The sequence below is a fragment of the Syngnathoides biaculeatus genome, chromosome 8 (assembly GCF_019802595.1).
Source record: "Syngnathoides biaculeatus isolate LvHL_M chromosome 8, ASM1980259v1, whole genome shotgun sequence".
In the NCBI taxonomy this organism is placed as follows: Eukaryota; Metazoa; Chordata; class Actinopteri; order Syngnathiformes; family Syngnathidae; genus Syngnathoides; species Syngnathoides biaculeatus.
In genome coordinates, this window is record NC_084647.1 from 27,416,862 (window position 1) to 27,433,104 (window position 16,243).

Genomic DNA, 16,243 nt, shown 5'->3' on the forward strand with positions numbered 1-16,243 from the left:
TTTCATGTGGAACAATATTCTAGTTTCCATGTTTTATCTGCCTTTGAAACGCTGTATTTATCTTTTTACACAGTAGTAGGGTGTAGCTGATAAATGTGCAGTTAAATGTGGTTAACATTTCCTCTTGTTTTTCTAAATGCACTTGCGCACCATGAATGCATATTCACTGTATTTGATGTGTTGAGTTGTGGTTTCTCAATTGCAGCCCCAACGTTGCATAATTGAAAAGTCTTTTATAAACCTCATCTGCCAACTAGTGCTTAGGAGATTCCTCCAATTTGATGTTTACATTACAGTAGCAAATTATGTCCATCTTGTTTCACCATAAGCATAACGGCAAAAAACAGTAATATGGTGCCGTCAAGAAAGTATTCACCCCCTTCCTGATTTTTTGGTTTGTTTTTGCACGTCTTTCACACAGTTATCAAATTATTATAATATTAAAGCACAAAAAAATAAATCAAAACCTTTATCAACCTCTATGAAAAACCAATTGCCCCCGAACTTAAAAACCGGTTGTGCCACCCTTGGCAGAAATAGCAGAAATCAAGCGTTTGCGATAATTGGAGATGAGTCTTTCACATCGCTCTGGTCGAATTTTGTCCCACTGTTGTTTGCAGAATTGTTTCAACTCCACCATATTGGAGGGTTTTCTCAAGTAATATCTCAATTTAAGGTGGCACCTCAGCATCTCAATAAGATTTAAATCTGGACTTTGATGTGGCCACTCCAAAACCTTCATTTTGTATTTTTTTAACCATTGAGAGGTGGACTTGCTGGTATGTTTCAGATCGTTGTCCTGCTGCATGATCCAAGAGCGCTTAAATTTGAGGGCACAAAGTGATGGCCGGATGTTCTCCTTCAGGATTTTCTGGTACAAAGCATAATTGATTGTTCCATCAATCACAGCAAGTTGTAATTGGTCCTGAGGCGACAAAGCAGGCCCAGAACATCACACTGCTACCACCATGCTTCACTGTTGGCATGATGTTCTTTATATCAAATGTTGTGCCATTATTACGCCAGATGATACAAGCCACACACTTTACAAAGAGTTTAATTTTTGACTCATCAGGTCAGAGAATATTTCTCCAAAAGTCTTTAGGATCATTAAGATGTTTTTTGGCAAATGTGAGCTGAGCCTTTGGATTCTTTGCTGAGAGCAGGGGTTTTCGCCTGGGAACTCTCCCATGCATGCGATTTCTGGCCAGTATCTGTCTTGTGGACGAGTCATGAACACTGACCTTAAAGGTCCACTGTCATGAAATGCATGATTTTCAGTATGTTATTAATGAAAAAACAGCAGCCGGTATGGACCCAGCTGTTTTTTCACCACATAACATGATTTTGACATATATGGCTTTTTGCAACTCCCGCCATGAAAATCCTCTCGAAGGATTTGTTTTCGAGAAAAAGCAGGAAGTGACGTACAGGGCAGTAGCGCACTCAAGCGGTCTTGTCTGTTTATGCTAGTTTTACCTGCTGGAAGGGAGCTCATTGTTCCTTTGTGTTAGCCAAGATGCCGGCTTGTTGTATTCCTGGATATTGCTTGAACACTTGGGAGGATGGATTCGCTCTTCATACGTTTCCAAAAGATCCGGTTCGTCGTGAAAAATGGATTGCACAGTTGCAAAGGATGAGAGCTTCGTAGGTTTAGTGAATCTAGGTATTTCCTAACAGCAATTCTCTTTTATTTATTGCCAAAATCTATTGTCTGTTTTGTTGTGGTTTAGTTTTGGCTCATCTGGTTTTCTGCTTTAGACAGTGGTGCAAAACCTTAACAGGAGTATAGTTATCTGGTTAGGGGTTTTTTTTATCTGCCAAATATAACCGTGTGTCATATGCATAGCTATTATAGTCAAAATGAAAGTTTTGAAAATTTTGAACCAAGGGTAGCATATAGGCTGTGAACACAATTTTAGTTGGTCATCCAGTCCTGGGAAGGTGGTTTGCCACTGTTCCAGTGTTTTTTCCCATTTGTGGATAATGGCTCTTACAGAGGTTCGCTCGAATTCCAAAGCCTTGGAAATGGCTTTGTAAACTTTTCCAGAATGGTGATTATCAATCATTTTTTCCCCCTCATTTATTCTTGAATTTCTTTGGATTGTGTCATGATGCATTGGTTTTTGAGATACGGTAGCCTACTTCACATTCTCTGACAGATTCTATTTAAGATTATTTAAGACTAATTTCTTTAGTCATGTATTGTGGTAACCAGGTTTGGGTGTGGCTTGTGAAATTGAACTCACCTTTCCCAAATTTTTGGTTAGTCACAGTCACAGCGACTTTTGGAATTTAACAAGGCGGGAGTGTGGCAATTACCTGTGCCTTAATAGATTGAATTGTCATTTGAAAATTGCATTCTGTATTTTCTTGGGTTATCTCTGAGTGATATGAAAATTAGTTTGATGATTTGAAACCTTTGTGTGTGATATGCAAAAGAAAAGTGAAATCAGGAAGGGGGTGAATACTTTTTCCACACCACTGATAGTAGTTTTGTCATGTCATCTGGTTTGAGGAAGTGCTTTAGTTAGGTCTGTATAGTCACCCAAGGGAATAAACACATTGAAATTTAGTTTGAAATTGTGTTTTCTATCTGTGGTGCAGGTGGAACGGCCCCCATCACCCATGTCCATGACTCCTCAGTCTTCCCTTCCACCCGTGCCACCCAGACTCGACCTGCTTCCACACAGACCCGCTAACCCACCTGGTGCCTCCAGTCCTGGAGTAACTACTAAGGTCAGTAAAGATCATGATTGTTTGTAACCATGCTGCCCTTCTGTTGAACACGTGATCTGACCAGAGCAACGAATTACAACGTTTTGGAGCCAAGGCACATACTAATTTACCATTTGGAAAAATCTCATGGGATACCAACAAGCACAAATGTCACAAAGAGTAGATACATTAATTGCTGTATGTACTTACTCCCACCCCATAGAAGACGATTAATCTGTTCTGTATATCACTATTCCTCATTGACATCAATAGATTTTTGAACAATTAAGTACACAAATAGATACATTAAATGAACAGGTCATTTAATTAGACTCATTGCTCCATTTTGTGATCAGCGTTCGGCCTAAAAAATCTAATCAAAATAAATCCACACGAAAGTACATTCTTCTGGTAGGATATGTACAACATGGGCATGGAGAAGGTGTTCAGAACATTCAAAGAATTTCTTCCATCATGTTAAAAAAAAAAAACTCACTTTTAATCAAGGCAGTTTACTCTGAAAGGGAGGTGTTTGCACCAAAGTTAGACTTCTAAATATGGCTTGTACAGATACTAAGTATTCAGGAAATGACCCATATTACACTGTAGGATGACTGTTTTCACAGCTCTGAGATAACCAATGACAACAGTGAATTTAAGAGGAAGTTGGCACATTCTGTTACTGTGTCGCAGAGTTGTTCATACAAACAGCCTCACTGTTTGACACCATTTCCTGCCTTTGCACTGAGCCATGCTTATCTGCTGATTGCTGCTACTGCTATAAAGTCTACAGAAATGATGCATCCACTTTCTTTAGTAGTTTATATTAGATTACATTTTAGAAAATGTCAGTTTCATTTTTGTCAGCTCTTAATCTGAATGTTAATCAAGTCTATATAATATCCTCAGTTGCTTTTCCAAGCTGCACAAATTAATCGTACAAAAATTCACTTTTGTAAAGTTGATGCTGAAAATGTATGTGGATAAATATTTTTGAATATAGAACACAGTTATGCAGGGTCTTTCTTTCTAGTCATGTCTGAGCATGCTTTTCCAATTCAATCAAAATCAAGCATTATCTTTTGGAGATACTTTTTTTTGTAATTATATTAATTGTTAATCTCATCGGTTTGAGTAGAATGTACATGCTGAAGCTTATGACTGCTTGCTGTAAAATGGCAATGGAGGAAACACCAGCTCATCTAGTTTGTGATGTTCCATCAGTACAATAAGTAGACTAATGAGGTATTTCTCTCACTGTCCTCTCCAGGCAGCATCTCATCACAAAGACAAGCCGCTTCCTCTTCCGCCAGCACTGAGGGATCTCCCCCCTCCACCACCTCCAGACCGCCCCCACGCGGCCGCACCTTGCTCGGAGGGGCGCATGCAGAGACGGCCCCTACCCTGCACACCAAGCGAGGCCCCCAGAGATAAACTGCCCCCAGCACCCCCAAACCGGCCGCCTACTGACTGGAATGCTCGTCCTGTTCCTAAAGCCCCGACGTCCTCATCTTCAGCCTCCTCTTCTTCCTCAACTATTCAAGTCTCCGGTGTGGGTGTAGACATTCGTACAGGTGTCAGGGAGCTCTCCAACCGACACTCCCTCCCTTTGGCGTTGCCCTCTGCTCTGGACACACGCACAGAACCGCAGAAGAACAATAACTCTCTCAGTTTGGACCACCAGCTGGTTAGCACAACCACAAAATACCACACCCACACGTTCATCTGTTTTTTTCTAATGTAAAAATATCACGCAGAGTTGACTGACAGATGCACAATTTTATTACATTAACATTATTATTGGTTTCGGGTCACTGCACATTAATATTGCTTCATATTTCTGAGATTCTTCTACATCCATTTCAGAACTTCGTCTCAGTGGTTGGACAAGATTATGACAACCCCAAAGTCAAACCGTCATCGTCTGCCAATGCCATCTATGCACTGGCAAGCAGGTACTTGTAAGCATCTTCATGTTCCCAAAAAATTACTGGGCTGCAAGAATATGTTGGGTGAATTGATAGCCAGAAAATTGAAGTATTCTGTCGACCTCAGCCCTGAAATTGACAGGTTATCTCATAACTCAAAGCATACCTTTCAATCTGTATGTTTTGTCTCCCAGACCTTCCTCAGCTATGAGGTCAGTGACAGGGGAGGAGGCCCATAACAGTGAGGAGGAATCAGAATACATGATCCCCTCCTCTCGCCCTGTTCTACCCCCCATCACGGGCCCACCTTTGGGCGAAAGCCCTTCGGTTTCGAGGGCCCCTCAGTCTCAGCTACATTTTTCCCTTCACACACAGGCTCAAGCCATCGCCTTCAACATGCGGTACTCCTTCAAGATTACTTGTCAAAAGGATAACTTGGAGATGAAGATTTATTGTAGCAAAGTTGCTTCATGTACAATTATTCGCTTTTGCAGAACGACACTGGCAGAACTGGATGATGTCCCTCCGATGTATGAGGCCATGTACAACATCCAAGCCACGTCGCAGCAAGCCAGAGATTCAGGTACTTGTGTGACAAAAATACAAGTAAATCATCTCTTTTGTGTTCTGATGTATTCTTCACAAATCCAGATTATTCAGAGCTACCCCCTCTACCTATGACCAACGGACCCAGAGAGAACACGGCGGAGGACAGGGAAGATGAGAACACCGGCTACGACTTCCCCATACCACAACTGCCGATGCCCCCAACTCGACGGACCTTTTCAGAACTGGGAGGGTCCTCCTCATCCACTTCATCCTCTTCATCAAGCTCGTCCTCTGTGGCAGCATGTAAGTTTTCTCTAGATTGACAATAATTATTATTGGGGCTATATTGTTGTCCGTATCTATTTTTCTTTACCCATAATAAGGGTGAGAGTTTAATTTTTTTACATTTTTGTTGACAAAAAATATCATTTACATCATTTTTCTTGTTTTGTTGAACAAATTTATGGTATGTATACAGCAGACATGATTTTTCTGTTTACAGGCAGAATTCCGTCTTTTTAAATTGCATTGATAAAAAAATATATTTTTTCCATTTTTCTGCAATATTCCGACCGTAACCCATGGCAGAATCCACACTCGTTCATTTTCCGATCTGACTTATGCAAGCGAGGTGGAAAATTTGATATGCCTCTGTTGATTGGTCGAATGTGGGAAAATTTGCCTCTCGAGTAAAAGAAATTGATAGATATGTCAAAAACAAGTTCCGTTGGGATTGGATTGAACGAGAAATCATCGATAGTTGGAAACAAGGAAGTTACCACTCTGTTAAGCGAGGTTTCAAGGCATTGGAAGTTCACGCGAAACGACAAAAACCCGTCAAACAACTGGAAGCAAGGAAAATGAACTTTTCCATAGCTGGTACATTCGGATGTCAACCTAAGGCCAACAAAGCTTATGGACTTCATCCCTTGTTTACCTCACTGCTACTGGTATTGAGAGGGAAGATCTACCGAAACAACCAACCCCAGTTGCAAACAGGGTAGTCTTTAACGAGGTGAGAGTTCAGAAGCAATTACTTGTAAAAATGTATTATTTACCGATAGCGAAACATGATGTTAATAACTGTCAAATTCATGCGTTTCAATCATTTACAAAAATAAGAAATGAAAATGTATTAGAATAGGGACCATTGCCATGATGCAAATCTGAATTTAATTTTGTTTCACTTCTAGTAATTTTTAAATTTGTAATTTTTGGGGTAAAGGTATGCACCTAAATAATGAACAATCATATTGTGTACATTTTGAAAACAGAATAGCATGTATTTATATATGTACTAGAAATATTTAATTCATAATCCAATTTATAAAACTTGCATGTGGAAATTGGTGATCATGCTTGCAGCCCCCCAGACCCCCGGCTTTTTTCATTCAGTCAAATCACATGTCCGGTAAACAGTTATGCTTTATTTATTTTATTTTATTTTTTAACTGATACTGTAGAAAAACCTAATTGAGATAATTAGGACTGGCACATGCGTTAACACTAATCTCAGCAACTAGTGTTGGTCAAAAGGAGCATTACAGGTCATGGTTAACATTGCAAACGCTTGTAGTTCACAATGATATGCTATGTCTTGTCCTTAGAGGTCAAACAGGTAACAGAAAATCTTGATTACATTTGGCAATATTACAGAAATGCTGCAAAAGTAAAATACGTGTATGGAAAACTGTAGGCCGAGATTAAACAGAACAAAACTGTGTACAGCCCCCCTCAAATATTAAAACAAGAAAGAAACGAGCCACAGTATTTTTTGTACAAATAAATGGTTAAGTCTGTAAACTCTAAGTACCAAATTGTTATTGTGACATTTCCTAAATTTATTGCAATACAAGTTTGAGCCCATATTAGCCACCCCTAATATATACTATATTGAAAACAACTGCGGAATAAAATCATGGTCAACGTCTGTATTTTTTTCCCCCCATGTGAAAATTATTCATCCAGTAAAACTGGCAGGATTGATGTATTTTTTGCAGAAACGTGACATTTTCAAAGCAATTACTTGATTACAGAGACCTTCCCAAAATGGTATTATGACGTAATTTGTAATCTAGGGACAGTTACAGTGAAGAAAATAAGTATTTGAACACACTGCTATATTGCAAGTTCTCCCACTTGGAAATAATGGAGGGGTCTGAAATTTTCATCGTAGGTGCATGTCCACTGTGAGAGAGATAATCTAAAAAGAAAAATCCAGAAATCACAATGTATGAATTTTTAACGATTTGTGTGGTACAGCTGCAAATACGTATTTGAACACCTGTCTATCAGCTAGAATTCTGACCCTCAAAGACTTATTGGCTTTTAAAAGTCCACATCCACTCCATGTATAAACCTGAATCAGATGCACCTGTGTGAGGTCGTTAGCTGCATAAAGACACCTGTCTACCCCATACAATCAGTAAGACTCAAACTTGTAACATGACCAAACAGATGTCCAAAAACACCAGAGACAAAATTGTACAACTCCACACGGCTGGAAAGGGCTACGGAGAAATTGCTAAGCAGCTTGGTGGAAAAAAGGTCCACTGTTGGATAAATCGTTAGAGAATGGAAGAAGCTAAACATGACTGTCAATCTCAATCGGAGTGGAGCCCCATGCAAGATATAACCTCGTGGGGTCTCAGTGATCCTTAGAAAGGTGAGGAATAAGCCCAGGACTACACGACAGGACTTGGTCAATGACCTGAAAAGAGCTGGGACCACCGTTTCCAAGGTGACTGTTGGTAATAAACTAAGACGCCATGGTTTGAAGTTATGCATGGCACGGAAGGTTCCCCTGCTGAAACCAGCACATCTCAAGACCAGTCTTAAGTTTGCCAATGACCATTTGGATGATACATAGGAGTCATGGGAGAAACCTTTGTGGTCAGATGAGACCAAAATGGAACTTTTTGGTCATAATTCCACTAACCGTGTTTTGGAGGAAGACGAATGTTGAGTTCCATCCTAAGAACACCATCCCTACTGTGAAGCATGGGGGTGGTAGCATCATGCTTTGAGGGTGTTTTTCTGCACATGGGACAGGACAACTGCTCTGTTATTAAGGAGAGGATGACCACGGCCATGTAGTGTGAGATTTTGGGGAACAACCTCTTTCCCTCAGTCAAAGCTTTGAAGGTGGGTCCTGGCTGGGTCTTTCAACATGACAATGACCCGAAGCACACAGCCATGAAAACCAAGGAGTGGCTCCGGAAAAAACATATCAAGATTCTGGCGTGGGCTAGCCAGTCTCCAGACCGAAACCCAACAGAAAATCTTTGGAGGGAGCTGAAGCTCAGTGTTTTTCAGCAACAGCCCAGAAACCTGTCTGATCTGGAGAAGATCTGTGTGCAGGAGTGGGCCAAAATCCCTCCTGCAGTGTGTGCAAACCTGGTGAACGACTACAGGAAATGTTTGACCTCTGTAATTCCAAACAAAGGCTACTCGACCAAATATTAACATTGGTTTGCGCCGGTGTTCAAATACTTATTTGCAGCTGTATCACACAGATAAATTCATACAAATCATACATTGTGGATTTTTCTTTTTAGATTATCTCTCTCACAGTGGACATGCACCTATGATGAGAATTTCAGACCCCTCCATGATTCCTAAGTGGGAGAACTTGAAATACAACAGGGTGTTCAAATACTTATTTTCTTCACTGGAGCAGTATTATTTGATAAAGAGATGCGTACACTGATTTCTTGTCCACCCTTTTTACAAAGAACTTCATATTTGCATGTCTGTCGATTTACAAATGAAAAATGCATTGAAACTTATCGGGAGAAGTTTAATCATGCAACAAGAAACTGATCCGCAACAAAGGACTTTATCAGGGGAAAAAAGTGGAAGGTCTTAAGGCTTTTTTATACTCGCCAGGATGGCGACCCATAATGTTGTCACTGTGGCCATCCCGCACATATTCGAGCGCAACCCATGTGCACGGTTTTGAAAATAGCACTGCGGTTCTCCAAGTCGGGGGTGTTGCTACTGCTGCCATTGGCTAGGACACCACAGTGTGGAGTTTCGTCAGCATTTTTTGGTAATTTCCAGTAGCCGTTTTTACTTTCCTCTCACAACAAGGAACAGCGCAAAAACAATGGTGACCATGGAACACTTTCTGCTTGCGCAAATGACCAGATGAAACATTTAATTATGCTGCAAAATCAATCAAGAAGGGAGCAATGTCGCTGGTATGTGGAGACGGGAGGAAGGGCAAGTACGCCATCTCAGCATGTGACTTAAAACAGACCAATCATGAGAGATGGTGTCTGTGGTGCTCTCCACGCAGCAATTTGTTTTTTTACCTGTGCACGGCAAGTTACGTAGAGGTCTTGTGCAGGGCAAGGCACACATCACGTGATGCAATGTGGGAATTGATGACCCCCACAAGTACAAAGTGGCTTTTAGGATGGCCAAGTCATTCACTGGGCCTTTACCCAATAGAGCATAAATTTCGCCTCGTGTTGAGAAGAATGAAGGGAGTAACCTGCAGGGGGAAAAAAGAACTGACAAAGGTAGAAAATAATTTCAAATGAAGAATGCAACAATTTGGTGAAGTCAATGTCTAACAGGGTTGATGCAGTTATTGCAAGTAAGCAATCACTCACATTTGAAAAATGTTCGGGTGTGGTCAGTCATGCCCGCAGATATAAAGTTGCTTACTGAGTTGTTATACCCAAGTATGTAGTTACTTAATATCATAATCATGATTTATTGAGACTGCACAGACTGAGATAGACATTTTTAAAAATGTCAATAGACATTCAATTTCAAAACGAGAGTAGTATAAGTATTCATATAATCAAATAATTTTATTTCATCATGATGTATTGTTATAATCTAGCATAATTTACGCGCTATCATCAATCAATTGATGAAAACTAGCAGTAGACGATCTATATCTTCCTAAAGCATGTAGAGGGGAAAAGATTTCAACTTCATAATAACGCGGTACTACAGGAGAAAATGACCGTTCGCATTTAAATATATGGACAGACTAGTCAAATGTTAGAACTTAGATCAAATCAAAATAAATCACAATATCAATTTTATTATAGTTAGATACTGAAACATTACCCGTGTTATATCCCAGAAATGTTGTCAGTGTAACTGAATTTCGTTTCACATGGCTCATGATGTTGATGACTTTCGACGTAAATGCGCTCGCAGTACATTAAGCAGTTCGGAACGTGCTTTTGGTATTACTTCAGAACATGCTCAGTACGGTTAACTTGCCTTTCCTGTTTCTGGGTGATTACAGAGTGTTTGAGGCTTCTTTTGTTACCAACATTTATGAAATAAACCTGTAAATTAATGTCAAGACCAAGGTTCCCTCTAATTTTTTACGTGTCTGAGCAAACACACTAAGCCCGTGACCTTTGACCACTGTGAGCAACGTCAAACATATGCAGTGTTCAGATCAGTTGATCGATCATTGAAGTTACATGGCTCATTCAAAGATTCAGATTACAGTGTTTACATTCCCATCAGAACATTTCAAAGAACAATTTTGTGTTTTTGCAAACTTACAATGAAAATGTCAACAAACAAAAAAATACATTGGTAACTAAACCGAGCCAACTATGAACTATAAATTTGGAAGGATGCTTGCAACTTTAATTTTTTTTTAACCCTCAATGATATCTCCGTTTGTTTTTCTTGGTGTATTATTGCTTGCAGAATATCTTAAACAATGCATGTTGAAAGCTGAATGATGCTCCAAAGAGTTTTAATGTTAATGTATGAGTGTACCCCTTTAAGAGCCAGAAGGGGGCGGAGTCAGGTAAACTAGGAGGAGACCTTGGGCTTCTGTGTTGGGGGGGGGGGGCGCGAAAAAAAGTCAGGCCTGTTTCACTGGATGGATCAGTTTTCATGTGCGCTGAGAATGTGCGACAAGTGCACAATTGTAGTGATCAAGACTACACAAAATAAGCAAAATCTTTCAATATTTCTATTTCTACCAATATTTCTACTTCTAATTTCTACCCAAAACAAATTTTACGCATGTGATTTTTCATTTTGCGTGTGCGATGGCGTGCGATCGCGCTCGTCAAATAACAGTGACTGAAGTAACGGTTATGCCACCAAGTACCCAATGTTATTCACTTGTTCATTTCATCATGTCCGTTCCAATACTTTGGCTCACATGATACATGGGTGGCTTCAAACAAAAGGTGTTGTCTGGAGTTGTTGAACACATTGAGATGTAAATACTATGCAACCAAATCTGGAATTCTGAACTTTAGTCTCATATTCATATTTTGATCTGAAACCCAATTATCTTCAGTACACAGCAAAAACAAATGAATTGACCATGGTATTCCAATACCTTTCGAGGGAGGTGTATGTTTGAGAGAGAGCTAATTTTTCATTTAAACAATTATAATTATAGTTTCATGTGTACCAGTACCTGACAGCAAAGTTTGGAGAATCTTTGCCACCCAAATGCAAAAGCGTTTGTAACAAAAATGAACTTTCTGGTTCCGTAATGAAATACAACCACCATGCCAATACAGTGTGTGCGTGTGCGTATATAAAAGCAATATATTTTAACTATTGCTGCCATTGAGCAAAATTCTTCCATCTCCAAAACCATAACTTTTGTTTTCTTGAGCATTAATCTCACAGAGCGATTCTCAACACTGTCAATGGGACAATAATTTGTAAAAAACAAGACTCCCATCTCCCAAGATAGCAAAAGTATGAAATTGACTATATTTGTACATAGGACGTCCAGCAGACAATATATAATTAAGCTAAAGCTAAATAAAAAATAATAAACTTGGAGAGTCTCTTTTGCCCAAATACAAGTGCAGTCAATGCATGGGGCATCATTGCCAACACTCTCTCAATTATCCACACTAATCTTTATTTATAGACTGTTTCCCTTTGTATTTTTTAGAATTCAGCTACAGTACAGTAGTCAGTTGTCATCTTTCTTGATGGTTGTTTGTAGTTCACTGTAAAATACTATAATACAATGTATGCGTCACATCAAAACATTGTTTCCCAATAAGAACAACACGGGTTGCATTTTTTTCTGTTGCAAGGAGTCGTGTGTGCGGAAGGGAATCAGTAAATGAATTATTGGCGATTGTTAATTTCGGTTTACCTAAAATCAGAGTTTTATTTTTTTCCTTCTTCTGAGTACATACTTTATCCTTGTTGTTCCTTCAGGCATCTTGGAGCCCATGGAAGCCCCGGAGAGGCCTCCCAAGCCCCTCCCCAGACGCATCAACTCAGAGCGTCGACCCAGCCCAGTCCCGCCGGTCCCCAGCCCTGCCGGTTGCGGGGCGACAGGAGGAGACATAAACCCTCAGATAAGCAGCGAGATAGAGCACCTCATTAGTCAGGGATACTCGCACCAGGACATCCAGAAAGCACTGATGATTGCACAGAACAATATCGAGATGGCCAAGAACATCCTGCGAGAGTTCGTCTCCATTCCCCCCAGCGCGCACATTCTCACATAGCACACCTTGGCATCTCACCCTAGCATGGCTCGATTCTTTCATAAAGGTCGGAACGGCGGGTTGCCCGCAACGTGACACTCTCCGGTGCTTGTCGACGCCCCTGTCCCGCATCGTGGAATTTTGAACTGTCTGGCGCTTGCAGCAGCTATCGGGAGTCTTCTCCAAAGTGCGAGAAGAGCATCTCGTCAGGCCCGAATTTGCAACGACAAAAACAGGACTAATTTCGAAAGCCTCTCGCTAAAAATGTAACCAAGACCTCACAAATAAAATGTATGTCTATATGAAAGTTTAATATATGGATAAATGTATATTAAATGTGTGTAATATATACAAGTCAGTACGTTAAACGATGTTGGCTTCGAGGGTTGCTGTTGGTACAAGTGCCATGCGTATTCCTGTCGTCAAAATTGAGATGAGAGGATGACACATTGGCACCGCCGTGTGTGTGTGTGTGTGTGGTGTGTGTGTGTGGTGTGTGTGTGTGTGTGTGTGTGTGTGTGTGTGTGTGTTGTGTGTGTGTCTCATAACCTAGCCAGGTTTTCTAGATTTTTTTTTTTTTAATGGAAATGACAGGTGAAAGTTGCAAACTGTTCCACATCCCAAAAAAATCTCTTTACATACATAGCCATTGTTGTGACTTGTAAAGGAATGATTTCCCGTCAGCACGTTTGATGGAGTCCGTATGCAAAAGAGATTATAGCAGTGCTTTTGAAGGCCTGAAATGTTTCTTCCACAATTGTGCATAATTTGATGTTATGATAGAACGTGACAGCTTTTATCTTTTTTTAATTGTAAGAAAAGGGTCTTTAATTTACTGAAACTGTTTACACTTTGTTCTACCTAACAAAAATACTTAACTCGTGAAGTGCCACCATCATGACCAATATTAAAATTTTGTAGCATAATAGGCCTTATTGTTCATCAAAAAAATAGATTGGTTTTATTCCTATATTTTATTGTAAGTCCCTGTAAACATATGCATTTTGATCATGTATTGCACAAAGTCCTTTAAACTGAATCCGTAAATGTTTCTCAATACATTACACATATTTTAAGTTAATAGTTAATGTGCGTGCAAATCCTGAGAACCTAGTTAAAGTTTCTCAGTGTTAGGTTTTCCTGGTTTCTTTTAAATGGGGCCCAGTGACAATGTTGACCTCTGGCTTGAGTCGACCCGCCCGCCCTAACTAAAAATTTCTGAGCCCACGTTCGAAACGGGAGTTATTTGCTGCAATTACGAGTTCTTTAATTACAGTCCCTTGTGAAAGTATTCGGCCCCTTTGAACTTTTCAACATTTTGCCACTTTTCAGGCTTCAAACGTAAAGATGTAATTTTTTTTTTTTTTTTGTCAAGAATCAACAAGTGGGACTCAATTGTGAAGTGGAATGAAATTTATTGGATATTTTATACTTTTTTTTTAACAAATAAAAAACTGAAAATTGGGGCGTGCAATATTATTTGGCCCCTTTACTTTCACTGCAGCAAAGTCACTCCAGAAGTTCGGTGAGGATCTCTGAATGATCCAATGTTGACTGATGATGATAAATAGAGTCCACCTGTGTGTAATCAAGTCTCCGTATAAATGCACCTGCTCTGTGATAGTCTCAGCGTTCTGCTTGAAGTGGAGAGAGCATCGTGAAGACCAAGGAACACACCGGGCAGGTTCAATATACAGTTGTGGAGAAGTTTAAATCCAGATTTGGATACAAAAAAAAAATTCCTAAGCTTCAAAGATCTCAAGGAGCACTGTGCAAGCAATCATATTGAAATGGAAGGAGTATCAGACCACTGCAAATCTACCAAGACCCGGCCGTCCCTCTAAACTTTCACCTTGAACAAGGAGAAGACTGACTCAGAGGTGCAGCCAAGAGGCCCATGATCACTCTGGATGAACTGCAGAGATCTACCGCTGAGGTGGGAGAGTCTGTCCATAGGAAAACAATCAGTCGTACACTGCACAAATCTGGCTTTTATGGAAGAGTGGCAAGAAGAAATCCATTTCTCAAAGACAGCCGTAAAAAAAGTCTCATTTAAAGTTTGCCACAAGCCACATGGGAGACGCACAAAACGTGGAAGAAGGTGCTCTGGTCAGATGAAACCAAAATCGAACTTTTTGGGCATAAAATTTTGCTCCACCTTGTCCCACTTGTTGTTGATTCTTGACAAAAAAATATATATTTTATCTTTGTTTGAAGCCTGAAATGGTGCAAAAGGTTGAAAAGTTCAAGGGGGCCAAATACTTTCATAAGGCACTGTACTTGGCCCAAGTGTGTTTGGTTGTGCACTAACTGGCTGGTGGCACGTGCCACTTGTTGCGGTTTGGGATATATTCTAGACTTCAAGCGAGTATATTTTGGGTGATGTGTATGTATTTAAACAAAAAAAAAAGGAAGAAAAAGGCTGGACAAAGAAGCATCCTTAATTTCAGGAGACCAAAGACAATGACTTCATTTTTCAAGATTATGAAGCCTGTTTTTTTTTTTTTTGTGTCACCCAAATTTGACTGAATTGTGACCAACACTTCCCTGTGGTGCCAAATTTACAGGACATTTATTTTCTAATTATAGAGAGAATAATAATATTGTACCCAAATAAGGGCTACTAAGTGAACATTCCTAAAAGATTAAATGTAAACGTATTGAATTTAAATGTTAAGTGCAATTTAGTTGTCCTAGCAGTGGTTCCCAAACTTCTCTTGCAGCGCCACCGCCCCTTTTGAAGATGAAATTTTCAGCACCCCCACCCCTGACCCCTCCCAAGCACACACAGTTTATCTTTGGGTGCACATTGGCTTAGGTTGCAATGATCACGGCAGTGGGCACTTTTACTGTTGAAAAATTACAGTGACGGGTTTGTCAACTCACCAAGAATAATTAAAAAAAAAAAAAGTTATGCAAAAATTTTAGCATCTTAACCCCCGATTTGGAAAAACACTGTACTCGAGGGGGCCCGCGTACCAAGAGCGGTACTCGCAGCACACTAATAATGAAAGTTCTAGATTGTCCTATATTTCACCCAGATCTTTTTGTAGGAGAAAAAGTAAAGCATTTTTGAGAAAAAGTAAAACAGGCATAAATTGAGGACTAAATTGCCCTTTGTTGTGAATATGAGTGCATACGGTTGTTTGTGTGCCCTGTGACCGATTCAGTGTACCCCGCCCCCTGCCCAAAGATAGCTGGGATAGGCTCCAGCACTCCCACAGCTTTGTGAGGATAAGCAGCTCGGAAAATGGATGGATGTGTTAACAGAAACCCTTAAATTCGTTTGCCACTTTCTTGTGTCATTTCCAGCAGGGGCAGCCTCAACTCTAAATTTTGCAAATTGCGGCCTCACGGCAGGTCTATAAAAATGCCTCACGGGCTTTTTCCTTTTTGTTAATAACATGGCTTTATTACTCGTGTTGTTGTTGTTGTTGTTTCCACCTCAATAACAGCTTGTTGTAAATTAGGTCTGGACTGTGCCGTTGTGTGTCCGCGAGTGAATGTTGTCAGCATGAGTGCCTGTATGTTGACCACGGTGCTCTACCGAGACGGGCTCATGTTCTGCGATCAGATGCGGCGCTT

The 16,243-nt window shown here is 40.2% G+C and overlaps 1 protein-coding gene across 2 annotated transcripts in view; it reads left to right on the top strand.

The window, feature by feature from the left end:
• cbl (Cbl proto-oncogene, E3 ubiquitin protein ligase) overlaps positions 1 to 13,131 on the top strand; it is a 59,953-nt gene extending 46,822 nt beyond the window's left edge. For both annotated transcript variants that reach the window (XM_061828038.1, XM_061828037.1), the window contains 7 exons: positions 2,608 to 2,739; positions 3,989 to 4,405; positions 4,585 to 4,673; positions 4,841 to 5,047; positions 5,141 to 5,229; positions 5,298 to 5,498; positions 12,384 to 13,131. In XM_061828038.1, coding sequence (XP_061684022.1) covers positions 2,608 to 2,739; positions 3,989 to 4,405; positions 4,585 to 4,673; positions 4,841 to 5,047; positions 5,141 to 5,229; positions 5,298 to 5,498; positions 12,384 to 12,679 — 1,431 coding nt within the window. In that variant the 3' untranslated portion in view covers positions 12,680 to 13,131. The remainder of the gene's footprint in view (positions 1 to 2,607; positions 2,740 to 3,988; positions 4,406 to 4,584; positions 4,674 to 4,840; positions 5,048 to 5,140; positions 5,230 to 5,297; positions 5,499 to 12,383) is intronic.
• Positions 13,132 to 16,243: the final 3,112 nt, after the last annotated feature.